Source organism: Trachypithecus francoisi, unplaced genomic scaffold (assembly GCF_009764315.1).
Source record: "Trachypithecus francoisi isolate TF-2019V2 unplaced genomic scaffold, Tfra_2.0 Lachesis_group1, whole genome shotgun sequence".
NCBI classification, from domain to species: Eukaryota; Metazoa; Chordata; class Mammalia; order Primates; family Cercopithecidae; genus Trachypithecus; species Trachypithecus francoisi.
Window position 1 is genome coordinate 86756739 of NW_022681454.1, and position 27651 is coordinate 86784389.

Consider the following 27651-nt stretch of genomic DNA (forward strand, 5'->3'; position numbering starts at 1 on the left):
CAGCGCCTACCGGCTGCGCCGTCGTTCCTTCCTGCGCCTTTATCTGCATCCGGGTCCGTGGGATTCGCGCTCCACTGGTTCGCCGGGGTCGCTCGCGGGTGGTTGGGTGTTGCTTGTTCCCGCTGTTCCAGTGTCGGAAGAGCCATTGGATCTGCCGGTAAGCTTAAAGGCGGGGGGACTGAGGGAGCGCCTAGAAGGGGACTCGGGCCAGGGGACCCAACGGCGACTTCGCCCTGTGCGGGCTTTGTGCCGAGACGGGGACGCTGGGCCGGGGCGGAATGGGGTCTCAGGAACCTCGAGGCTGGGGGCGCGTGGGGTCCCCTTCCTGCCCGTCGCGGACCTGGTTGGCCTCTCAGGATTTGTGCCTACGGGAGGAGGCGTCCCTGTCCTCTCCTCTCTCGCGGCTTCCTCCTGACACCTTTTCCTATACTAGTTAAAAATTCCTAACAGTCATCCTCATTTGCGTTTGCTGTCGTTTGCCGAGTGAGGGCCAGGCAAAAGCGCCGCTGAGGGTATTTACAGTCCCCGCCTCCCGGGCTGGACCCACAGCCTTCTCTACTGTCTCTCGTCCCTCCTCTGGTCGGTCCCACACGCGCGGCCAGGCCACCCTTACCCGTTGAGGTTAGGTCAGGTTGAGTAAGGAAAAGCTCGGTGCAGAGGTTCTGCAAGTGTAGATTCTGGTCCTGGCCCCGCCATTAACTAGTTGTGTAACTTCACGCGTGTGGAAGTTGCCATCCAGCTTTGAAGTTTTGCGATTTATATTCAGCAGCCCTTTTTCCTAGCGATGCACATCCAAAATGAATCAGCACCTGAAGGAAGACGAGGGAAAGGGTGGTGCTCTGTTGGGTTTTGATGCTGTCTTGTCGTGATGCCAGGGAATTGCATAAGGCCATAGTAATTTGGACCTCTGAGGATTGGCAAAAACGGGAAAAGTCAAATCTTAAAAACTTAAATAAGTGTGAAGAAATTCTTCTTTCTTCTGGGTGAAGGGATTCATTTGGGACTTTTGGAGATGACTCTGCGCCCTCCAGAGAGTTCAATAAAACAAAAAGTTGCCTGTACCTTGGTCTGAGAGACTTGCTTGAAATTCGTTTCAGTGAGGTGTGTGGTGTTCTTAACATATTTCACCTGATTATGAATATCACCTGTGATAATTTGCAAAAGCAGAGATTCCTTGAACTTCCAAATCTTTGCAACACTGTCTAGGGAGAGGGACCTGCGAATCTATATTTTTAACTAGCATCCTAAGTGATTCTCAACTGATAAGACATCTTTGGCATATGGGTCTTTGAGTCAGATACACTTAGTTTTAAAGTCAATTCCCTGGGCCACTTTTTAACGTCAGCAATAAACTTGTAGTTGCAGTTTTCTGTATCTGAAGAGTGAGAATAATAATTTCAATCTCAGAGACAATTAAGTGATACTAAGCACTTTGACAATAGGATTCTTAATCATTTTTGTGTCTACAGAACCTAGCAGTGCTTAGTATATAATAGGTCTTCAAATGTGTGTTGAAATGAGAAAAATAACATGCCCAGGACGCAGAAGACATTGAAAAGCTCTAATGCTTCTCGTCCTCCTTACCTTACTTTTTCCCCCCATTTTATTAACAATTAGCTTGCCATATATTCTTGTTAGAAGTAAATGTATCTTGATGGTCATGACAGCCAATAATTGCTTCTGATTCTTTGCTTAAAGTCTAAAATTGTTTTTGACATTAGATGATGGATATATTTAAGTGGAGGCTGAGTCCATTTGCTGGACTGAATTTATGACTTACTATGTAATTTATTTTCTGTAAATAAATAATTGTTATTGGGCCAGAATTCTAGATCATGGTGACCATAATATTTTGTTGTGTGTCAGAATTCGAAACTGTTATCTTCTTAAAGACATTTAGATTCCGTACAGTTATTTTAATAAGACCTTTAATCTCATTAATTTAGAAAATTTGACTTATTACTGTATGTAAAGTGTGTGGGTACAAAAGTCAGGAATGCTGAAACCATGTTATAAAAAGCTTCGTATTGGTGACTGATGCATTTACATATAAAACTAAGAATTAAAAATCTAAGGATTATGGGAATTGTTATAGAATGTTGAGTAAATGTTATAAGGAGACGTTTATAAACTATTGGTGGTAATGTCAGTTAGTTCAACTTCTGTAGAAAAGAGTGTATGAAGATTTCTCAAAGAACTGAAAATAGAACTACCATTTGGCAATCTCACTACTGGGTATCTGCCTAAAGGAAAATAATTCATTATATCAAAAAGCCGCACTCATTTTTATCTCAGCACTATTGACAGTGAGGCAGTAGAATAGGGTCTGGAGGCGGGGAACTTAAGGCCAATTCGTGCTGACTTCCTAAAGCTGAATCAAGGGAAAACACCAAGGTCTGGAGGCAGGAAATTTAAGGCCAATTTGTGCTGACTTCCTGACAGAGAAAACACCTGCGTGTGGGGGCAGGGAACCTAAAGCCAGTTAACCAATTAACGGAAACTTCCTAAAGCTGAACCAAAAGGGAAAAACCCATCTCCCCATACCCAAGTAGCAAAGGACCAAAGGCTACTCTCCCTACAATCGACTACCTTCCGCCACCTCTCAGGTGGAAGGGGAATGTGCCTTGGATTGGCGGTGGACTGAGCATGGGCCATCCCTTCATCTGCATAGGGAGCCAATTCACCTCAGCCTTTAATTAGCCACGGACCAAATCCTTCATGCAGATACGGTGTAACTGTTAAGGGACCTCAAAAGGAATACTTAAAACCCAGAAAACTTTGTAACCGGACCCTTGAGCGGCTTGCTTGGGCACACTCCCACCCCATGGAGTGCTTTTCTTGCTTCAGTATCCCTGCTTTCGCTGCTTCATTCCTGTGTTTCCTTCTTTTTGTGCAGTTCTTTGTTCAAAATGCCAAGGAGTTGGACACCTCACACTTACGACCTTCCTTCCATTAACAACATTAGCAAAGATAAGAAATCAACCTGAGTGTCGATCAATGAATGATTGGATAAAGAAAATGTGGTATATATACACCGCGAAATTCAGCCGTTGAAAATGAAATTGTGTCCTTTGCAGTAACATGAGTGGAACTGGAGGCCATTAACAACTCCAAAACAGAAAGAAAAATACCACATGTTCTCATTTATAAGTGGGAGTTAAATAATGTGTACACATGGTTGATGGAAAGCAGACTGATAGATATTGGAGGCTCAGAAGGGTTGGGGAGTAGGAGTGGGTAGATGATGAGAAACTGCTAGGATCAATGTACATTATTCAGGTGATAGATACACGAAAACCCCAGACCTAGTCACTAAACAATATATCCGTGTAACGAAATTGCATTTGTACCCCTTAAATTTATACCATTTTTTTTTAAAAAAAGGAAAACAATATGTCTTACAGATATCAGAAGCTGTGAGTTACTGTAAGAATGCTGATTTCCACATCTTTCATGGTATTAACCTACATTGTGTAAAATGGAATTATGTAGCTTTTAAGTGACTGATCTCTTAATATATGTATAATTTTCTTAACTTTAGAACAATTTTTGAGGAACTAAAATTGCTTTTTGTGAAGAAATTTCTCTTCCAGAGATCAGTTTATTTTGTTCACTTTGTTTTCTTTTTTTCTGTTGAATTCTCTTATTAAAAATAACATGTCTAGTGTGATCCCATTGTTACAATTTGAATTCTGACCTTGTTGCTTAACTACCTGTGTGACCTTAGTCAAATCATGTGAGTCCATTTCCTCATCTACAACTGGGCATTTTATTTACTTCACAAGATGGCTGTAAGGATTAATATATGTACACTTGTCCCTGGTATCTGTGGGTGGTGTCTGTTGGTATCTGTTAGGGATTGATTCCAGGATCCCCCTTCAGATACCAAAATCCACAGATGCTTAAGTCCCTGAAATTATATGGCATAGCACTTGCATATCACCTGCACACCTACTCCCATATACTTTATCTCTAGATTACTTATAATACCTAATACAATGTAAATACTATGTAAATAGTTGTTATACGGTATTGTTTAGGGAATAATGACCAAAAAAAAAAGTCTGTACCTGTTTAATACAGATGCAAACATCTTTTTCCCCTGAATATTTTCAGTTCTTGGTTGGTTGAGTCCTCGAATATGGAATCCACAGAAGGCTAACTATACTTTTAAATGACTTAGCCCACTGCCTTAAACTCCGTGTCTGCTCAAAAGAGAACAGCTATTATTACTATTTTTAAAATTCAGATTGTATATGTGCATGTCGTTCTTCAGTAATGTACTTTTAAAAATCATCACTATATTCTGTTTCAGTGCTCTATTTATTATTTACATCTTTTAAAAAGTTATTAAATTTAAATTATCTATTTATTATGTAAAGTGTTCTAAAATGGACTTTTCTCAGGTTTGAACTTCTTGTTCTGGAAGCTCTGCGTCGCCATAATGAGGCTTGTAATTCTTGATAACTATGACTTGGCTAGTGAATGGGCAGCCAAGTACATCTGTAATCGCATCATTCAGTTCAAACCTGGACAGGACAGATATTTTACACTGGGTTTACCAACAGGTAATTAACTACTTTTTCCATTTTATATTCTGATGTTACCCACATTTAATTCTGGTGGAATTGAAGGGTTTCTCTTAGTAAGATACTTTCCCCATTCATTTTTGCCATATCACTAATTGAACATCGTAGTATAAATGGCTAGAAAAATGCATGTATATAAAATCTACTATCTATAGTGTGTTACTAGGTCTTGTGCCAAAGTTTAGTCTCACCTATCACTCCAAAATGCAATAGGATATATTGTAACTTAAGTGTTGTTCATATTTTTTGTACATTTTTCCAGTAGTCCTTTGTTTTGGGGAGCATTGCTTTTATCATTCATACAAGTTTTTAATTGATTGGCTTTCTTATTAATCATTAAGAGGTACCTAAGTTATGTACTGTTGCCTTTTAATTTAACTTCACCTGCCTTATAAATCTTTATTAATATAGAAGTTATATATTATGTAATGCTTATTAGCCTTTTACTATTTATGTTGCTTCTATTATAGATATATTACAAGTGAAAAATATGTCTTCATCACAGTTTAAGGAGAAGCATTAATTACATATTTTATTGAATTAAGTTTTCCATTAAGCATGCTCTTAAAAAACAACCAGGTCGTGTCATTTGATCTTATGACACTTTATTTGACCCATGATTTTCACAGAGTATTAGACCTGGAACTAAAGTTGCTCCTTATTGACTACAAGGCATTTGTTCTATACCCCTAAGCCTTGGTTTCCTTACCTATAAGAAAGATATGGATAATAACTTAAGATGCTGTTTTGAGAGTCAGCTAAGATAGTGTATGTGTAAGTCCCTTGTATACTGTAAATAGTCTATAAATTTATAGTTTCTGTAAGTATTTTATTTAAACAGACTATTTTCTCCAACTCCTCCCCTCATACATGCTAATTACATAAAAACTACAATTGTAATTTTTTCCCACTTGAGTAATTTCCATGAATGGTACCCTTCAAGCTGATTGTTTTGTTTTGCTTTTTCTCTTTTGGTCCAGGGCAGTAGATCTTGGTGAGAATGGCAAAAGGTGACTTTTTTTCACTGGACACACCAGTACTACACCCCCAGCACCCTCAGTTCTGATATGTGAGCCCTTGGGGTTGAATGTGGTTTCTGTATAGTTTCTATGCTGTTATCCTTAGTTGCACTCCACCTACCTCTGTTAATGGCATTGTGTTAATTATGATGCAGAAAAAACAGTAATTTGAATGGGGACAAAAAGATTTAGAGAGTCTTAAATGTCATCAGCGCTAAACATCTTTTTGTGTATTTAGATCTACAGCTTTGCTTTATTTTGGATAGCATAACTGCTAGTAATATACCTGCCAAGGGAGTATCTCTGGAAAACCTTGTTGAAATTTTCCATTACTCTCCTTCATTGACCATTGACAAGGTTAATTATGTCCCCTTCCACCACAGCTTTTGAGACTTGAACATACATGTCAGTAATTGCTAGTACCAGGCTGTATTGTAATTATCTCCCCATCAAGCTCAATTTCTGGGCAATATCTGTTCAATTTTATATTTACTCACGTGATCTTAATGAGGGTGACATTTAAAGCCTGTATGCTGTGAGCCTGATCTGCTTCCCAAAACTTATTCCCACCATTTCCTTACCCAGAACTGGGCTAGGCAGATTTGACTGCTTGCAGTTCAAGAATAGGCTTGAACTTGCTGGCTGCTTTGCTTTGCTTTCACTCATATTCCTCGCGTGTTATTTAATGGAATCTGTATGAGCTCTGGCACCAGACGTATCTAGATTTGAATCCCTGGTTTCACAGCCATATGATATTTGGCAAATTCCTTAATCTTTTTGACCCAGTTATTCTGTCTTCAAAATGGGAAAGATAATGCCAGTTTCTCAAGGTTGTGAGCTTTATGTGAGGTAATATATAAAAACATCAGCACAGCATCTAGCCACATGGTAGACAGATGTCATCATTGAATCTCCGGCTCCATCTTTGCTCTGTTCTGAGTTAGTTTCCTCTTTGTCGAAATTGTATCCCTTCATCAAGACTGAATTGAAATGCCATTTTCTTTTATTGTTCTTCCAACTAGCAAGATTGTAGTCTTTTTTATTTGATATTCTGCAATACTCAAACTTCTTTTAGATTATAGCGTTTTTCCTGTGTTACCGCTATTTTGTACTTGCTTATCCTTATATTGTGAGTCCTTACAGGAAAGAAAATGTCTTAATCTTTGTTTTATATAAATCATAGTAGGTACTTGCTAAATTGTGTTAGTAATGACTATTACAAAGCAAATATTAAAATTGTTTCTTTAACCAGTTATTTTTTCTTCAGTCTTTTAGCCACGTTGATTACAAAATAGAAAATGAATTTTTTTGTCACCTCAGTTGTGACAGATCACCTTTTTATTCATATATCCTTAAATTGAGAGAATCCTATAACTCGTCTCTTGACACTAAAAGAGAGAAGAGATTCATTTATCCTTCCAGAAAGGAAGAGGGAAAGCATATTTATCCATCTTTTAGGCAGGTTTCATGTTAGTGGGCTATAGCTTATTGAGAAAGAAATGTAAAATTTTACTACATAATTTTTAAATTAATAATTGTAATCTAAAACAACATATGTGCTAAGCTTTTAGAAAATCTTTTATTCTTCTGTTCTGTGAACCTGTGTGGTATTTATTTATAGCCTTGTCTATTCTGTCATCTCAAATGAGAGGCAGTCTTTTTACTATTCTTGAATTTCCTTTGTATTTGTTTTTGTCAGAGACTTTAGTTTTATCAGATTTCTGTATGATACTTGGGTTGGAATTTTTTGTGCAGCCTTTTGTTTTGCACTGTTTTGTTTTGTGATGGTGGGTTAACTAGGAATCAGTACTCCAACTAGGATTGGGAGGGCCAGATAACTTGTTATAAGAATGCAACCTGGGCCGGGCGCGGTGGCTGAAGCCTGTAATCCCAACACTTTGGGAGGCCGACACGGGCAGATCACGAGGTCAGGAGATCGAGACCATCCTGGCTAACACTGTGAAACCCCGTCTCTACTAAAAAAAAAAAAATACAAAAAACTAGCCGGGCGAGGTGGTGGGCGCCTGTAGTCCCAGCTACTGAGGAGGCTGAGGCAGGAGAATGGCGTGAACCCGGGAGGCGGAGCTTGCAGTGAGCTGAGATCCGGCCACTGCACTCCAGCCGGGCAACAGAGTGAGACTCCGTCTCAAAAAAAAAAAAAAAAAGAATGCAATCTGGCCTTTCAGTTTGAAGTTAAAATGAAAAAAGAAAAAAAACAACAACAACAAAAAACAAATTTAGAAAGCAAAGATGAAGGCCATCAAGTGGCTAAATTAATTTATTTTTATTCTGTCATACCATGAAGCACCATCTTTTCACATATCAAAGTGTAATTTTATAAAACAATAGAATCAAGAACTCAGACGAAATATTAGAAGATCCTCTTTCCTATAAATTCTGTCCTAAGCAAAAATAACTTCTTTTTCTCACTTTACACATTTTAGCTGATACATGCTGAAGTTATCAAAAGATGAGAAACAGGAGCTTCATTTAGAAAGCTGTATGGCTAAAGTCCCTACTCAGTGTTTGCCAGTTTGAGATTCTATTTTGAAAGTAGGGGCAATATTTAAATTTAGCTCTGTTTTCCCTTTTGATTTCAATAAATAGTCAACACTTGACCTATTTATATATCATTTGTGCAAGAACTCAAGATTTTGTTTTCAGAAAGGGAGATTTTTAAAAATTCAGGTATATACTCTAGAAACTTCTAATCTTAGAATTTGTAATAGTATATCCTAGTACCCAACAACTCAAGGATAATTTTCCAAACTTCAGTTTTTATTGACAGATTTCCAGCTTTATTCAGCAAATTCTAGTTTACCAAAATTTTAAATACTTGTTAATTGATTATGTATTTAAGTTAATAATTGCCTAATTAATCGGAACGACAGAATATTATTAAGAAAAACATAGGTAAAGTTAATAAAAAGTTTTTTTAATAGATTATTAAGTCATGTTAGAAAATGGAATTTTTATGTCTTTTAGGGAGTACACCTTTAGGATGCTATAAAAAACTAATAGAATATCATAAGAATGGACACCTTTCTTTTAAATATGTGAAGACCTTTAATATGGATGAATATGTAGGTAAGCTATACGTAAAGATATTGACTATTATGTGGGTATGTTACATTTTGAATAAAATGAATGTAGTTTTAGAATATTAGTATATTTGAATTTATGTTTTGAATATAATATTAATGTATGAATATATTTCTAAAATGTAATGTACTGCTTTGAGATGAGATTGGGAGTTTATATAAAAACCTGTATTTTTGTGATAGTAGCACAGAATAGTGGAAGGAATGAAGGACTGGAAATCAGAAGATCTGCATTCATCCGGGGCTCTGCCACTCACCAGTGATGTAACTTTAAGCCAGTCTACTCACATTTCTCATTCTCTTTTTTCTTAAAGCAGAGTTAAAATCAGTGTTGTCAGGATAATCTAATGTATTTGTAAAGGTAATTAGTTAAGTAGTTTTTCAAATCAAAAGCTATATTGGTAGCCCTGAAACTTTTATAATTCATTGAGTGTTAACTTGCCTGCCTGAAATCTATGATGTATAGAAACTCTGTTAAAATTTAAATATAGCAATACATATTTAATGGTAGCATAAATGATAGCCAAAGAAGTGCTGTGATTCCACATAATCTGCACACATATAGTATGAATAGAGGAGGAACATGACTATCATTTCACTTGAATGGCTGATTATTTTGAGCTTAACATGAAAGTCAGTCTCATTGATTAAAATTGTGTGTGTTTGAGAAGAGTATAGTGATGTAGTGCACATGAACTAGACTTTCTGTGTTTGAATCCTATCTCCTTTGTGAACGATGGAACCTTTGGGAAAGATCCCTGTGTTTCAATTGTTTACCTATAAAATGAGATAATAGTATTCCATACATGTTTTATGAATTAATGCATACGTTTAAGGTGATTAATACTGGGCATATAATCATGTATTCCACATAAAAATGCTTTTAAATTGAATATGGTATAGAGAAGTTACATATATTAAATAACACTTATGACTTAAACAGAAAAATAAACTTTAGATTTATTTCTGGGAATACTTATATTTTTATTAACTTCATCTTTAGGACTTCCGAGAAATCATCCTGAAAGCTACCATTCTTATATGTGGAATAACTTTTTTAAGCATATTGATATAGATCCTAATAATGCACATATCCTTGATGGGAATGCTGCAGATTTACAAGCAGAATGTGATGCTTTTGAAAAGAAAATAAAGGAAGCTGGAGGAATAGATCTTTTTGTTGGAGGTATGTAAAAACCTTTTGTCATTAACTATTTGTTAGTGTTTGAATTAGGGAATTTTAAATTTATAAAAGAAATCTTCTCATTATGTAATGTGAAGAGCACCTGTGGCTGTCCATAATACCCATTAATTCTGCTACTGATTTCTGTTTTACTTCATTTTCTTCAGAAAATAATCTTAAAATTCCCATCTTAATCTTCAAATTGACAGCTGGAATTATTTACATTATGCCTTGAGAGGTACATCCCAATCCGTGTTAAACTCTTACAACTACCTCTTTAAAGTTGACAGTTTACCACATCTTTCAAAATGAGTAATATGTTTCTTTACCTAAATGATAGCTTCTTTTTACTATTTCTTTAAAACTCTAGCCAACCTACTTATCAAATTCCAGAGTTTAAACGATTGCATGAGGAACAGGTGGATTTTAGTAGATCACTTTAATTGTTTCATCTTACTGAGTAATCAGTTAAGAATGATGTAAAACTTTTTATTTATCAGCCTTAATATGAGTTAAGCTGTATAATTGTCATAAATTCCAAAATTAATGTTTAATTTGCCAAATTCCACTTGTAATTTTTATATGTGTGTGTGTATACATAATCTACAGTTAAAAATAGGAAGTTCTTTCCTTTATAATGACAATATGGTTTTCTATTAGTATAAACTATCGCAGGCAGCTAGCTAATTGCTATAAGAATAACACAGCATCAGCTAAACTAAAATCAAATTTTTTTGCCATATTCTTTAATATTCAACTAAAAATACTAATGCTGTAAATTATCTGTATATAACTTATTATTAACTTAATAGAACACTGATCAAAATTACATGAATTTGATCTTCAATAGAGCTGTACTGAGGTTAATTTATACTTAAAGTGGCCAAGTATGGTTGAGATAGTTGATTATCTTTGGAGGAAATTTGGTTTTAAAGTCAGATGTAAAATTGTATCCTGTTTTAACCACTTAGTATCTGTGTGACCTTGGAAAGTTTATTGAAGTTCAGTATAAGTACATCGTTTGTAAAAGAGGATTAATATTAACCATTCCAAAATTTGTGAGAATTAATCATGTTGTAACGTGTATAAAATGCCTTACACGGTGCTTGGTGTGTAGTTGGTACTCCGTAAGTGCTACTTCAGTCTTCTCTTTGTCTCTCAACTGTAAATGCTGAAATAATTGTCCCTTAGAATTACTGAATTCCTTGGGATTTTTACCGAATTCCCTCTAAGGACATCCAGTTGGATTGAAATCTTCTCTGTAAGACAGTTTTTACTTCTACCTAGCTGAGTCAATAACATTTACTTTCTTGATAGAATGGTTGTTTATTGGAGCAAGAAACCAAGTTAGACTATTGCTTTTCAAATTAGAAGGTTATCTGTTTTAAATAAAATTTACTAATACTACTTCTGTAATCCTAGAAAATATGCATACTCCTGCTTTGTACGTATGGCTCAATTTGGGGATAATTAACCATTTGTATCTTCCAATATTCAGGCTAAGACAGTAGATATTTGAGAGTATCTGAGGGGTGCATAGACCATCTAATCTTTAGATTTTCTAAACTCCACACCAGAATCTAGTAGAATTACTGGATTACAACATACTGCAACTGCTTATATAAAAAAAGTTTTCACTCATTTACTATAAGAAAAAAAAGGCTTTTAGTTGTTGGAGGTTCATTATTAAGTGACTGCTTGAAAATGTCTTCATTTGTGGACTTTCTTTTCCCCTTGTTAATTTATTGACCTTACATAAGTATGCATATGACAAACCTCTTGTAGACTCAAAGATAGGAAATCGATTTTACTATGGGGAATAACACTGATAAGAACACTTGATTTTGTTCCTTTGCCTGCCTTCCAGAAAGCATTCATAGCATAAAATAATGTTTAAGCCTGTAACTCTTATTCAAGATGTCTGGTAGAACTTCCTCTTTCCTTATAACTTTAAATCATTTAGTACTTCTTTTTAGCTAATTTTTTTTGGGGGGGTTATGTTTCTTCAGTATAAACCACCTCAGTTCTCCTTTTGAAATATATGTTGCATAGGTTGTAATTATGTTGGTCACTGACACCACTAAAAATAATTTGATTTGGTTTTTTAACCAATTTGTCTTAAGCTTCCTGTAGTTCTTTCTCCGCTCCTCCCCGCTCCCAAATATATTTTAAGAGCGTTCCCGTGCCTCTTACATTAACATCTTTACTGTAGTCATGGATGATCCAATGCCTGACATTTTATATGTACCATCTAAAGGACATACTTGTGCATAGAGAGAAAAGGATTATTGCATTTTCTTTGAACTTTTCCTTATTTGGGATGCCCTATTATTGGATATTTATTCATGAAAGAATCTCATTTGTTGATCTAGGTTTATCATCATTGGATTTTTAGATGAGGATTGGCATCTGGGTCTTACGACTACCCTTCTTTTGTTCCAGGGTTTGGTTAATAAAAACTCTTAAGAACTGTGCCAAATGGGATCAAAATATCAGCTTTATTAAAGGTAAAGTTGAAATAGAGATTGCAGTTTGGGCTTGAAGCCAGAATGGGGTTTTTCACTCCTACCCTTTGAATTGAAACAGTAGAATGAGAAGAGCTTAAAAATGTTAATCTGCTATTGCTCATTCCAGGGAATTAGAGCAGAGTTCCCTATCCTATAGGGAAGAGGAAAAGAAAAAGAAGGAAATACATACTTAAATGTTCTCATTCTTCCTCTTGATGGCAAACATGTTGAGAGAAAGGGTAAAGGTGTATCATGCAATTCCTGACTTAACCCCAGCAATAAGATACACAAACATGGATTTTTAAAAATAAAATCTAGGGCTGGTCCCAGTGGCTCACACCTATAATCCCAGCACTTTGGGAGGCCGAGGTGGGCGTATCACCTGAGGTCGGGAGTTCGACACAAGACTGACCAACATGGAGAAAATCTCTACTAAAAAAATACAAAATTAGTTGGACGGGGTGGCACATGCCTGTAATCCCAGCTACTCGGGAGGCTGAGACAGGAAAATCGCTTGAACCTGGAGGTGGAGGTTGTGGTGAGCTGATATCATGCCATTGCACTCCAGCCTGGGCAACAAGAGTGAAACTCCATCTCAAAATGAATAAATAAGTAAATAATTTTAAAAATCTAGTTTTACAGTAAAATCTTAAATATATAAACTTTTAAAATATCTTAAGGCAATAGTGTCTTGGGTTTTTTGTTGTTGTTGAGATGGAGTCTCATTCTGTCGCCTGGGCTGGAGTACAGTGACTTGATCTTGGCTCACTACAACCTCCACCTCCCAGGCTCAAGCAGTCCTCCTGCCTCAGCCTCCCGAGTAGCTAGGACTACAGGCACCTGCCTCCATGCCCAGCTAACTTTTGTATCTTTAGTGGAGATGGGATTTTGCTATGTTGGCCAGGCTGGTCTCGAACTCCTGACCTCTGGTGATCCACCTGCCTTGGCCTCCCAAAGTGCTAGGATTACAGGTGTGAGCCACTGCACTTGGCCTAGGTGATAGTGTTTTTAAAAAGTAAAAATTAGACAGTGGGGAGAGTGTTAACATTCTGATTTGGTTGCATGCTTGGATTCTTTGCTTTGCTAGAAAAAGGAAATAATGGGATCAAAAGTAAATTAACTGGAATGATTCTAGGTTAACTCACCAACTGAAGGAAAAGTTGAAACAACCAAGTCTTTGGAAAAACAACCAGAGAACCTCAGATCTCAGAAGTAGAAACTCATCAATCTTCTCCCTGCAGTGCTATCATCCAGTACTTCAGTTCGCCATGCCTTCCTTACTGTATCCCTGGTCAAGATTCAGATCCACACAGAGATTCTGATTGGTTAGCCTGAGACAAGTGCTTGTCTCTAGACCACAGTAACTTTACCTAAGAGGGATATAAGAAATTAAAATTGTTCCAGCCCCTCTGGTGAGGGGAGCAAGGCAGAAGAGGACAAGTTGGGAGGTGGAAGAAACTATACTGAGCTGACCAAAGAATAGCAACCATGCATTCATTTATCCAGCCATTATTTAATAAGTGCATCCTGTGTGTCACTTGTTGTTCTAAATGGTAAGAATATAATGATGAAGATAAAGCCCGTACTTTCATGAAGAGTATATGTACACTACCATTAGAACTGTAGGAACACAGGAATGACGTTTACTCCAGACAATGAGTTTTAGAGATATTTCATAGAGGTGCTGATATCTTAATTTAGACTTAAAGGCTGAATAAGAATTAGCCACATTTAAAAAAATAATTTTATTTCAGGAACCTCAATTTTTGACAGTTACAACCAACAAGCAAATATCTTGACCCAGCTCTATTATTAACCTTTGCTCATAATTTCAGCTTAGCTGTACTAGCTGTACACTTCTGTAAGGCCCAAATCATCAGTGAGGTCACTAGTAGTAGATCTTAGTAGACTTCATATTTTTTCCTGAAGCTTGTATTTTCCTGATCCCATCCTTCCCTCTTTACACATATGTAGAGAAATATGTTAGGGATATGTATACCTAAGAGGAGAAACAGAACACTTTTACAAATCTAGAGAATTTAATGCCTATAATTAATATATGTTTATAAGCAGATACTTAATAGTAGAAACAGTCAGTGCATATTAACCACATGTAGGTCTGGTCTTATGTCTCCTTATTAGAAATTCATAAATTGTTGTACTTTGGCATCTGTACCTGCTTCAGAAGAGTATTCTTCATTTTTCAAAACTGGGTTACTCTGTCATATTTTATATAAATTTTGTTAAAATTGTGTGCTGTCAGTACAATACAGATATCATTAAAGTAAATACGCAGAATATAAATGTAAAAGATATTTTAATGACTCACGGAATTGGCGGATTTATTTTTTATCTGAGGTTGCCAGAAATGTGACTAGCTACTAGGGTACTTATAAATAAAACTCGATTTATGTATGTCATGGAAAGACTCTTAAGTTTGTGAAAAGAATTACCTTCCATTTCCTTCAAATAAGGATGTCATATTCCTGTCTATATTTTAGAGGTAATCCTAGAATATTAGAGTTGGCACTAGATCTCTTTAAAGCAGTGTTTTTAAAACTGGTTGTCACCCATTATTATATCATAAAATCAATATAGCCAGTTACATGCAACATTTTCCTTTTGTTAATGAAATGCAATGTAATAGAAAACAGCTTGTATGGTTCCTAGTAAGGGTAAGTATGATTTCATGCAATTCTTGTCTTAATTATATTTTATATGTTTGTGTTGTATATGTGTATATATATACTAGATTGCAACATCAAATGTTAGTTCTTACAAGGGTTACAGTCAGAAGTTTGAAAAAGAAAAAAAAAACTATTCACCTAGACATTATCTTGTCCAATCCACACATTTCTATAAGTGAGGAAACTATCCTACAGAAAGGTCTACTAGTTAATTGCCGTATCTGGACTACAACCAAGTAAATTAAAGTGTGACTATAAAGATGTCCAAGTAGGAATCAGAAGACAGATCTGAGTCCTGTCTCAGTGTTTACCCAGTTGTGACGTTGAACAAGTCACTTATTTTTCTTGAGCATCAAAATTTTCTTGTGTATGTAGAAAAAGGTGGAGGAAATGAGGGAAATAGATATGGCTAATTTGACCATCTCATAAGATTATTAAATAATATTTAATAATCTGTTGTGATGATGCATGTGAACGGGCTTTATAAATTATCAAATGTTATATTAATATAAGGTGATACTTAATTTTACTATTAGAATCATGTCAGCTCATTGCTAAGCATGTAGAAAACGTTGAAACATTTGTTGAATCAATACAGAAACAAATATTTTAATGCAGTAATAGGAATTCAAGTATAAAATCAAACAAGGTAAGTGTTTTGTTGTTCTTTAACGCACATTGAACTTTGTGAAACTTATTTACATCATGTGTATATGTATGTATATTTCTTTTGAAAGGAATTGGTCCAGATGGTCATATTGCTTTCAATGAGCCTGGATCCAGTTTAGTATCAAGGACAAGATTAAAGACTCTAGCAATGGATACCATCTTGGCAAATGCCAAATATTTTGATGGAGATTTATCAAAAGTGCCAACTATGGCTCTAACTGTTGGTGTGGGGACAGTGATGGATGCTAGAGAAGTAAGCATTAAATGTTCTTTGTTGTTTTTCCTTTGATGTCAATATATTAATATTTTGCAGGGGTTATGATGCTGAATAAGTGATATTTTGATTGCATTCTGTTTGCAGTATAAATTGTTTTCTAGTTTTCAGTAGCTAACTTTTGTCAGTCTCATTGATATGTTTAGGGATCAATTAAGTCTTTTGAAGCTGTAAACTAAGAATTAAGCACCACCACTTTTGAGGTGCTACTTGCCTGTTCCTGCTCCAGTTTGAGGTCCTAAAATCTTAACTGATCAAATGGTTTTTTATTGTAAGTGTCTCATGAAAGGACTGCTGGGACAATGATGCATTGCTAGTTACACAGTATCTTTTTTGGAGCTCTCAGGATGATTTAAATGCTTTTTGACTGTATGTTATGTAGGATGATAGAGCCCTGTTGGTTTCCAGGAGAAAAGGAACTCAGCTGGGGCTGCAACTATTCTACATTTGGTATATTTAAGCATGGAAGAGCTCTGAACAGCCAATTCTGTGTAATTTAAGTTTTTTTAAAATTGGGCTGTCATTTTCTTCCTTGAGAATACAGAACAAATTGTAGTCAGTTCATGGTTGTATGTAGTTAAATTATATGGAAACCCAGAACTCGGTTCCTTCCTGGTAGCCAGATCGGACAGGTTCAGAGGAAAAATGTATAGACAAGGTATGATGAATAAGTAACTTATCTTTTTTTCTTTTCTTCCTTAAGAATACAGAAAAGATTAACTTATCTTTTCTTCCTTGAGAATACAGAACAATCTGTAGTCAGTTCATGGTAATATGTAGTTAAATTATATGGAAACCCAGAACTCTGTTCCTTTCTGGTAGCCAGATTGGACAGGTTCAGAGGAAAAAAGTATAGACAAGGTATGATGAATAAGTAACTTATCCAGATATAATTAAACTTGAACATACAAATAGATACAAACTGCCAATCAAAATATATGAGAAACCTAAAAGTCATAGGTATATGAAAAAAGACCTTTCAAGGACTGAAATTTCATAGTCAATAAGTTGAGAAAAGGATTTTAGAGCAATCTTATTTCTAAAATATGAAACTGAGTTATGTAATACATTACATTTAACAAGATGTAAGTTTTAATACAGTTTTTATGCTGTTTTTTAGAACAAACAGAATTACTCAAATACTGAGTTTTTTTTCTTTGGGTCAGTTTTTGCCTAGACAGGAGTGCAGTGGTGTGATTACAGCTCACAGCAGCCTCAACCTCCTGGACTCAAGAGATCTTCCCACCCCAGCCTCCTAAGTACCTGGGACTTCAGGCGCACACTACCATGCCTGGCTGATTTTTCAATTTTTTTTTTTTTTTTTTTGGAAGTGACAAGGTCTCACTATGCTGCCCAGGCTAATTTCCTCATTTATTAAAAATTACATTTGACTTAAAAATTCCAACCCAGAAGGGATATGGAGGATTTAATATGAGGTTATAAATTTTTGTAAATCATTTATACCAGTTTATGGGATGATTAGATGTTGATGATTATTTAAATTAGCTTTTTCATAACCTTTTAAAATAGTGTTACTGCTACACTTAAGTAGCATAAAGCTGTATCAGTGCAACATCTGCCTGAGCACTGGTTCTCAAACATTAGTGTACATAAGGATCACCTGGTATCCACACCTAGATTGATTATTTAAATTTAGGGATTCTGCAGTTTGAACAAGCATACCAAATTATTCCATATAGTTTGTCCTTTCCCATGATATGAGAAATAATCTCCTTGAGAGTAGAACAGATATAACTAATCACAGATCAAGTCTATTTAGAGAGCAATTTGTTTTATCTACACTTTAGCCGTAAACACCAATAATGAATTCTTCATCCTATACTAAGCTTCCAGCAGCCTCCTTTCCTCTAAACTCCACTCCCTTCATAACGTTAATGGTAGGTATGTACTTACCTTTTCTCGCCAATAAAAGTTTGGTTGTCTTTTTTTTTCTCAGTATATATACTTGATGTTGAGATTTCTTGCCACCTGTCTCATTACCTTTTTATAGAGTGTGCTTCAATAATGAAAAGACTCTTAGCTCATATTTTCTAATTGTTAGAACTTTTACAAGAGGCAATGTAATTGTTAATCGCTAAGAATCTGGGCTGTAGAATAAAACTGCTTGTTTGTATCTTACCAAAACCTTGGGCGAGTTACAGAATATGCCTCAGTTTCCTTATCTTTAAAATATGAGTAAGAATAGTATTTCTCTCATGGTGGTGTTTTGAGGAGTTGATGTAATTCAAGGAGAGTGCAGAGTATTTCCTCCCATTTTAGGTCTAGTTACAAAATATGTAATACAAAGTTTGTTATAAATATTTTAGAACTACATCAGTTTTAACATTCTTTGTTAAAACAATTGTAATGAGAAAAAAATGTTTAAAGATTTATTACATTACAAAAATGTGTGTGTAGATGAGGTGTTAAATGGGATCAGTTTCCAGCTGAAAGGTTATAAAGACAAGATTCTGACACATACATTCACATTTGCAACATGTCATTGCATTATTTCATTGGCAGTTAGGGACTGGGGACCAAGATCTTGGATTTTCTGTAGCTTATAAGGGTAATATCAGTCATATATGCTTATAAGACAGTTCCTGTGTTTAAATAGATCCCTAATCCTTCTTTAAATCCAGTTTTTATTCTGAGTCAACTTTGAATAGCACATGTTCAGTGAAATGCTCTCCAGGCATTTCTTGGTAACTCTTCATATTATCTATTGTTTTAGAGTCTTTGCTTTTCTGACATAATATCTATTGCTTATCTAGACTACAGCAATTTGGTGTATCATTCTACATTGTATAAATTATTCATAGATTTGTAAGTCTGCTTTTGCAAGACAGTCCTTTTTCTTCATCATCCCAGGTTTCTTCTATACATCATTTACTGTGTTAATAATTACAGGTATTATAATGTTTGCACTAATACCCCATAAGAAGGTGCTGTTTTGCTTTGTTAAACTAGAAGCAACATTTTGTGCTTGTTACCTTAAAAAGTAAAAATAAATACCTTGAACTATGATGTGGAGCTATGTATTTTTCTTTTTCTTTCAGAAAAAATATTGGTGCTGAAGTCCTTGTTTTAAAAAAAAAAAATAGAGCTCATTACTCATTTGGAACAAGTTTTACCAATTGGTGTTCATAATTTTTCAGGTAATGATCCTCATAACAGGGGCACACAAGGCATTTGCCCTGTACAAAGCAATAGAAGAAGGAGTCAATCACATGTGGACTGTTTCTGCTTTCCAACAGCATCCCCGAACTATTTTTGTATGTGATGAAGATGCTACTTTAGAATTAAGAGTTAAAACTGTGAAATACTTTAAAGGTGAGCACTGAATTTCAAAAGCCGACTGAGATATTCTGTTGTGGATGAAAATTGAAACTTACGGTGACTGTGGAGTTAAATCTCACACTGTGAAGTGTTGAAAAGTGGCAACACACAGCTGGTTCTTTCAAGGAATGGAAAGTTCTCAGATAATAGTGTCTCCAAAGTAGTACCTTTTTTTTTTTCTTTTTCATGAAGAATCTCTTCAGTCTGTATTTTCAGTAAACATTTTTTCTTGAAATCCAAGGTTTAATAATTTACTTTCATACTGAATATATAAGACCAAATAACACAAAAGAAAATGTATCTTTGTTCATTCTGGATTTCTTTTCATGTTTACCAGTCCCACCTCAATCCCTCTCCCTCACTCCCCTCTAACCTAAATTTAGAACCTAATCAGTGGATAATAGAGATCTCCCACTATCTAATTTAATCTTTACAATTTTAAGCCAATTTATTCCCATATATTAAAGTTATAATGGCTAAATGTTAAAACAGTATGGAATAAACTCTGCAAGTAAGCAGGAGTTTGATTGCCCGGACTTCATGTTGATTTTCCTTTTTGCTTTTTCCTGTAGTCTAGTTCAGTAATTCAGAAACCTTACTGTACCAAGCTGTGTATTACAAAACACATATGCTTGATGTAATGGTTTTAAGAGATTTTCAAGGGACATTTTGCCTATACCCAATGTAGAACCCATTCTCCAAGAGTCAGCTCCACATACTACACATATGTAAGCAAGTGTACAAACAGGTAATTTTCATAAAGCACCTGTATTTACATAGCTGATATAAAAAGTTACATAGTTGATCCTATAGATAGGTCAGTGATTATGTAGTAGGTATGCTACTTTTGCTACATGATTATACTTTTTAATCTTTTTTACTCTAGTAACTAGGTATTTATTTTAATGACTATTGGAAAATACACTGAATAAATGAAAGCTGTATTTTTTGGATATTATTACTTAAGACAGGGTCCAAAAAAGCTACCATATTTGATTGGCTCTCATATACATTGATCTTGCTGATGTTGGACTGTGTCTTAAAATTGGTGTCAGATCATAGCTTACCGGGTAGCATTTTTTTTCTCAGTGGTACATAAAATGATGTGTCTTACAGTCTATAGCATCTCATATTCAGAAATAAAGTATATAATCTTACATTTTAATTCAATGCAAACAAAACCAGTAACTCATATTTCATGTAAATGTGTGAATATGGCAAATATCTTGAAGGTGTTATACAAATAACTGACATTTGGCAAGCATAAAATAGTCTATTTTTAAAGAAAATACTGATCGTGCTTTGTATATAGTTTTGTATTTGTACTTATGTTTCATGAGCATTTGCCTCTTCTAAATATTTGGAAGCATTTTAATGGATAGTCAAGTACATAAATCATTATTTAAACATTTCCTTATTGTTTAACACTTAAAGATTATTTCTAGGCATTTATATTTTTAGCATTTAAATTATTAATTTACCAAGCCACAAATATATCAGATTAAACTGAAAAATTGAAAAACTGAAAAATTTGTGATTTGTGAATAAAACAGAGCATCTGATGGAGTTTTAACTCTATTTTCCCATGTAATCCTTCAGATTTCATCCCAAATAATAGATTCCTTGACTACAAGGAATCCTTATTATCTACAAATTTTAATTCCAGTTTTAAGGAGATTCGTTTAACATGGCCGTTTTCTAGTCCCAGTTAAGTCCCAGATAAATGCCTGTACCAATCTGATTTTGTCACAATTTAGTTTTTATCAGATTTTTACATTTTGGTGAATATTTAGTAAGATATTTAATAATAGCCAATATCTCTATGACCAGGCACTATTCTAAATGCATTTTACTTTTTGATTTACTTAATTATCACAAAAATGTTATGAAATGGGTACTCATAGTCCCATTTTTAAATGAATTAATAGGCTTAACAGACAGAGATGTTAAGCTACTTACCCAAAGTCATACAGCACATATTTGGGCAGAGCTGGGTAATAGAAATCAAAATCAGGCTGATCTCTGGAGTATATAGGCTTTTGTCTATTCTGTTATACTGCCTCCCAGAATAAACTCTAGGTATGATACCATCTACATCAAAATCATACTTCCATCTGCTTTTTCCCCCATATCATAACCACTGCTTCCAAAAAAGGTATATAGACATATGTTAGAGAATTTAAAATAGAAGGGTGGTAGAAGTTTATATGTATTTAGTTCTTTTAGTTCATCTAATTGTAAGCTCTTATGAAAAATTTTGAAACAGACCATTCATGAGAGGATAGCTGCATTACCTAATGAGGACACAATATTTTTCACTATTTCTGAAGAGGTTTCAGGATATCAGCCTCTGTTAGGATACCTCCTTCAATATGAAGACAGAATTTAGATATTCTGGGCTACATATGGGCCTCATTTTATAGTATTTTAGTGAAGGGTAGAGAAATTGAATATTCTTAAATAAACACATTTCAAATGTAGTTTTTATACTTTTCATACCTCCATTGAGTTACTAGTATATCAAAATACTGGAGTATGTAAATTCCTAAAATTGTCATCCATAACTCTTCAAATTCCATTCATATCACTAGCCTTTCTTCTGTCATTACTAAAAAGTGCCAACCAGAATCTTAAAGGGTTCTATTTAGTGCCTAGATAAGATCTAGGTTAACTAGATCCAAAACAATAGAAACTGTCAGTAAATGCAAGTTTATTTCAGTATACACCTATATAGTAGTATATACCTTTTGAAAGATACAAGTTAATCACAAGACAACAAGTTTAATACCTGCGGATTTATCTTATTCATTCTCGCTTTTCATTTTTGCTTTTTAAATAGAACAGCTTTATCTTTGATTTTAGTATATTTTCATGACATCATATGAATTTTTTTTCTCTTACTTTGTATTTAGGCTCCACCTCAGTAGTTTGACAAAGGTAGAATGAGTTCATTTTGAGTCAAAACCATAAAAGTTACTTTGTATAGACATTGGTTAGAATCTGTGACATTTAACCTTTCTTCTGGTAAGGTTTCAGGAAGTCTGGTGCATTTTTATCAGAAGAATTATTTGTTTGACTTAAGTAGCAATTATTTATTTATATAAAATTCATATGTAGAAAGTTGTCAATTTTTGCCTAAAGTCACAGTAAATATCTGACTTAATACCTAAAAAGCAATTAATAGAATTTTCAAAATAATTATTTCTAGTTTGGAAGCAGTCCTACTTGATGTGTAAAAGATATATCCAATGTATAGTAAAGGAAAAAACTTTATAAAGGAGTTGAATTTTTAATGTTTTTCCTGATATTTTAAGTTGCATGTATTTTAAAGCTGTGTATTCTTTCCATAATCAAAGTTGTTAGCAAATGACAGATGAATACTATTTAAGTAAAAAAAAATGATTCTCTACAAACTGATACTCCGGAAAATGTTACATCTTCTAAATCATACAGCTGATATTACCCTTATCTTTGTTGTCCCCTCTCCTACTGGACATGAAGTTTCCGGTGCTAATACGACCTTCAAGTAGGCTGTTGAGAAGCATTCTCTCACTTTCAGTTGCAGCACTAGTGAATGGAATGCTTCCCCCTTCCCTCCTTTAGAGTCCTATTCTTATGGTTAGAATTTCTCCTACTACACAAACACTTCCCAGTGCTCTTTGCTTGTCCCTTAAAAGTGAGTCTTTCTCAAAGTTGGGATTTTAGAGTCCTTTTTGCAGCCTTTCTGACAAGGAACATCTGTTCACTAACAAGCAACCTCTCTCTCCAATCCAGTAATTCCATTTCCTGCAAAACCGCATTGTAAGTGCCTTTCCCCAGCCCCCCATGTTCTTAATAACCTGGAAAATTTAACTCATTTCTTTACCCTCCAAAATATAAAATCTCTGGTTCACTAATTGGGTCAAAGACAGTCTTTTTAGAACTTTTTTCTCCCCAAAGTAGTATAGTACTGAGGCATTAAAACAGGAGTAACTGGAAGATCAGCTATTTCCCAAGCAGCTTTCATAGCTAAGAGCAGTCTGCAAGTATATGTACCAGTTACAAAATGTAAGTTATAATCTACCTGATTTAAAATCTAAATTTCTATTCTGAATTAAATGATTTAGTACAGGTTGTTTTCTGTATTGTTTTAGTAACCCTCCCTCAGTGTAGAATTTATAATCAACCTTTGTCAAAAATACACATGCCAAACTATTAGAAAATAATTTGCCAGATGAATGGATAGGGTAATATATTAAGAGTGAGACAGCAGTTCTGAGCCCCTGGCTGGAGTCTAGTAGAGGAAGTGCCAGAAGATCAAGATCAACATAGACTTTTAGATGTAATTAAAACATATTATCTAAGTCAGTATTCAAATTTGTCATGCTGAATCTCTTTGAAGACAAGAACTGCTCTTCTGTTTACTCCCAAAATACCTGTACACATTCTAGATCTGTTAGGTAATTATAAATTCATATTTGCTAGGTAGGTAAAAGACATTCTGAAACATTTCTATTTGTACTTTTCTAATAAACTTGACTATCAAGATGGGAACTAAACAGCTTACTGTGTCTTATGAAAAATACTTTGTTGTCTGAAGTAAATGAAATAGTTCAAAATTAACAAAACAACTAGAACTGTGCTTTTTTTCTTTAAGGTCTAATGCATGTGCACAATAAACTTGTGGATCCACTATTCAGTATGAAAGATGGAAATTGAAGGAGATTGGAGCAAAATTCTGCTTGAACGAACAGAGCACTTTTTACTAAGTAGTAGATGAATTTTCAGCTATGCAATATGACAAAACATGGGGAATTTTGAAGACTGTCATTTTTTCATTTGAGTATCTATGTTAAACATTCCATAATTTGAATATTTATATCTTGTACTTGGGCTTAAGAGAAGTAGCTGGCTCTCAAGATTGACTGGCTATTATAAAGTACTGAAGTCACATAGCCACCTATAAAACAGCATAGAAATGTCTGCCCGTTTAAAGTCATTTTAAAGGTAGAGTGTACACATCAGGTGCCATTTGTGATATGACTCCAGTGGCATATATTTCATTTTTTAATGACATGACACTCCAAACCTTTCAGATCAAACTGTCATTGCAGACCTTCACTTTTGGAATGCGATCTTTATATTTTCTGTGCATCACACACATGCTTTTCTGCATGTGGTTGCCTTGGTCATCTTCCTACAGCACCATCTAGACATCAAAAATTGTGCTATATATCGTTGGTAAAAGAAAAGAAGAGATGACAGTGCCTAAAAGTAGTTTACATCCTTTCGGAAAGTATGTGTAAGTGCATGTTTTTTGTGCACCTTCTTCTATAGCACTTTTTTACAAATATCTTATTTTTAATGACTTGGGTTCATGTCCCTAATATAAGTATCTTGACAATTATGAGCTTTATACCTAGCAATCCACTTCAGGAAATTCTTTTGGAGAATATTTTCTGATTATTGTTAAACTTAATATACGACTAGCCTTATTCCTTATGTCTAAAATAGTAATATGAAGTATATATAAAAAGAATTACTGTAAACTACATTGCCATAGCAATTTACATAAAAGTATATTGTTTTCTATCTTTAACTCAAAGCGTGTAATAAGTTATCTAAATTTTATTTCCAGAAGTGAAACTGAACACATACATTCAACTCTCAACAATTATAGTACATGTGAACCTGCGTTTATTTTGCGTTTGTTGCCATCATGCATCAGGAGTTAGGTTAAAAGATGTTTCTGCCTCTGTGGGGAGCAAAAATAATGCTCCTTTTGCTTATTTTGCATTTCATAAGCCCACCTGGTAGAAGAAGCCTTACTACGTGCTTGTCTATGTGATTAAAATGTATTTAGCTTCTTAAAATATTAAAAGAGCAAATAAATTAATGAAATGAAATTGGTAATAGGATTTTACGGTTAAAAGTGGGGAATGGGGTAAATTTGCTGCTTTAATTCCAGATGTTTTAATAGCCTTATGTTTTTTAAATAACTAATGAGTCAGTAACATTCCACATACACTTCCAGTAATAAGAATCATTTACTACAAACTATGCTGACTACCTTAGAAAGTCATACAGCATCACAGTGAAAAAGCTAAAGGTACCTGTTGTGGTACATGATTCACCAGTTATTTCTGTGCTTTAAAGGTCTAAAAATTCTCCTTTCCTGACCTTGATGTTAGGGGCTTACTTGAGGTTGATGTACTCAAGCTCCTCCACAAGCTGAGTAGCGAAAACTCTGGCCACTTTCATTCCTGCTTTCATTCCCTAACTCAGGAGTTAAGCTGCTGTTAGACAAAGAACTTAGCTTTTTGAGGAAGGAAACCATTGAATCCCAGCTCTGTCAACAATGGTGACTTTGGAAAATAAACTCTGCTTCTTCCCCAAAATTTTTAAATAGATTGAATGAGGGAAGCATACATAGGTCAGCATAGTGGTCGTTACATATTAAATTCAATAAATGGTGCTATTTTAATATTGAGAACAGTGTTTAAACATATTTTAATGATTGCTAAAATCTTAATAATGTTAGGTCCTCTGAGGAATACACTTATAAAGCACACAACTCCAAGTCACTAAAGTCATCTGACTGAGAAAGTGGGACGGGGAAAGAAATTAAGCTTACGGAAAATGCTTTTTTGTACTATTATAACTAAAACTATTTCCTAAAGAGTCATAGGTTAAAAAAAAAATTAGTCTGACTAAAAAAGGCTAATATTGGTAAATTATTAAATAGCAAGCACATAGTACACATTATGTTCCAAGAACCAATTTGTAACTTATCCCTTGGCAGTGATAGAACACTCTGTTTTACAATTTTTTAGTTTCAAATACCGTCATTTTCAAAATACTGCTGTCATGGTCTTTCATATTTCATCTGTTTTATCAGAACCTGGAAGGCGGAGGGAAGATACATAAGATGATAATATATGTATCTAGGACTACATCTCAGGCTACTTCTACACGTGATTTTTAGTAAATCTCTACTTAATTTATAATTAAGATGATTTCACAATAACTGGGAGCTCAAAATATCTGAGACAGCTCTCTTCAGTTTAGAAAGTTTATTTTCCCAGGGTTAAGGATGTGTCCGTGACACAGCCTCAGGAGGTCCTTGCCACATGTGCCCAAGGTGTTTGGAGCACAGCTTGGTTTTACACATTTTTAGAGACATGAGACAACAATCAGTATGTGTAAGGTGTATATTGGTCCTGAAAGGAAGGACAACTCGAAGAGGGGCGGGGGCTTCAAGCATAGGCAGGTAAGAGAGAAAGAGTTGCATTCTTCTGAGTTTCTGATTAGCCTTTCACTGAATATACAATTTACGTGTGAGAGGAGGGTAGGGGAATACTTATACCTTAATCTGGCTTAGTGAGACACGGGGCACAGGAAGCAACCATGTATGCATTTGTTTCATGTGAGCAGAAGGAAGACTTTGAGTTCTGTCTTTGTCCATAAGGAATTTCCTTTTGAGCAAATTTTATCTTTGTGACTGTCTTCATTTAGGAATAAAATGAGAGGCAGGTTTGCCTCAATCAGTTCCCAGCTTGACTTCCCTCTGGCTTAGTGGTTTTGAGATTTTTTTCTTTCACATAACCTTAGTATAAAATTCATCCTTGACAGTGTTTATCCCTAAAAGGCATTTTCTTCATTCAGTTCATTCAAGCAAGGTAGAAGATAAAAATCAATGGCTAAATAATGTTATCTTGCTATAATATAGTCTGCAGTCTGGTTTGTTCATTGGCTGAATAAACATGGCAGCTGAGAACTTTGGAGAAATACAGCCATTTAGTGTCTCTGAAATCTCAAGTTAACTACTCTAAAATCGCTTCAATTATGAAATTTAGACAATAATTATTAAAATGTCATTAAGAGTTCCTGGTAACACCAAACACCTGTCATTTTACACAAATGTGTTTTGAATGTCTGAAAGAGAGCTCCTGCCCTTAATTTAGATGTAAACCATTTAGTTTCAAACTAACAACCTGATAAAATCTATAAACATTTTATCATGAACTAGAGCAGATGTCTAGTTAGTATGTTATTTGAGTTCTGTTTAATAAATGAATTCATGTCATAAATTAATCCTGCTAACAAATTTGACACTTAAGGTGATTCTGAAAATCCTTAAAGTAGATGGAATCTTAAGTATGCAGCCTTTTAGTGTCAGTAAGGAAAAACTGCACGCAACAAAATATAGCAGGTCCTCACTTGTTAAGATTCATGGAAATTGTGACTTTAAATGAAATGACACGGCTGGGCATGGTGACTCACGCCTGTAATCTCAGCACTTTG

The 27651-nt window shown here is 34.8% G+C and overlaps 2 protein-coding genes across 6 annotated transcripts in view; one reads left to right on the plus strand and one right to left on the minus strand.

The window, feature by feature from the left end:
- GNPDA2 (glucosamine-6-phosphate deaminase 2) lies at positions 1-24976 on the plus strand. Of its 3 annotated transcripts, XM_033214777.1 has the most exons (7): positions 13-157; positions 4407-4568; positions 8594-8695; positions 9713-9895; positions 15824-16008; positions 19188-19362; positions 24005-24976. In XM_033214777.1, the coding sequence occupies exons 2-7, from the start codon at positions 4445-4447 to the stop codon at positions 24064-24066; spliced, it is 831 nt and encodes a 276-aa protein (XP_033070668.1). In that variant the 5' UTR covers positions 13-157; positions 4407-4444; the 3' UTR covers positions 24067-24976. The 3 variants fall into 3 exon arrangements, with proteins under 3 accessions (XP_033070670.1, XP_033070671.1, XP_033070668.1); XM_033214779.1 differs by lacking the exon at positions 8594-8695 and having other exon boundaries at positions 1-157; XM_033214780.1 differs by lacking the exon at positions 4407-4568 and having other exon boundaries at positions 1-157.
- The window catches only part of GUF1 (GUF1 homolog, GTPase), a 34850-nt gene continuing 20538 nt past the window's right edge, over positions 13340-27651 (minus strand). For 2 of the 3 annotated variants that reach the window (XR_004438039.1, XM_033214775.1), the window contains one exon: positions 24902-26988. The gene's annotated coding sequence lies outside the window, so the exon portion shown is untranslated. Of the gene's footprint in view, positions 14399-24901; positions 26989-27651 lie in introns of those variants that run through there. The other variant, XR_004438038.1, reaches the window with a different exon arrangement.

Excerpts from the sequence above, each read along its gene's own strand:
- GNPDA2 (XM_033214777.1), top strand. The coding sequence starts at position 4,445 with ATGAGGCTTGTAATTCTTGATAACTATGACTTGGCTAGTGAATGGGCA. Across the intron at positions 9,896-15,823 it reads AATAGATCTTTTTGTTGGAG|GAATTGGTCCAGATGGTCAT; the intron begins GTATGTAAAAAC and ends TTCTTTTGAAAG. Across the intron at positions 19,363-24,004 it reads AACTGTGAAATACTTTAAAG|GTCTAATGCATGTGCACAAT; the intron begins GTGAGCACTGAA and ends TTTTTCTTTAAG.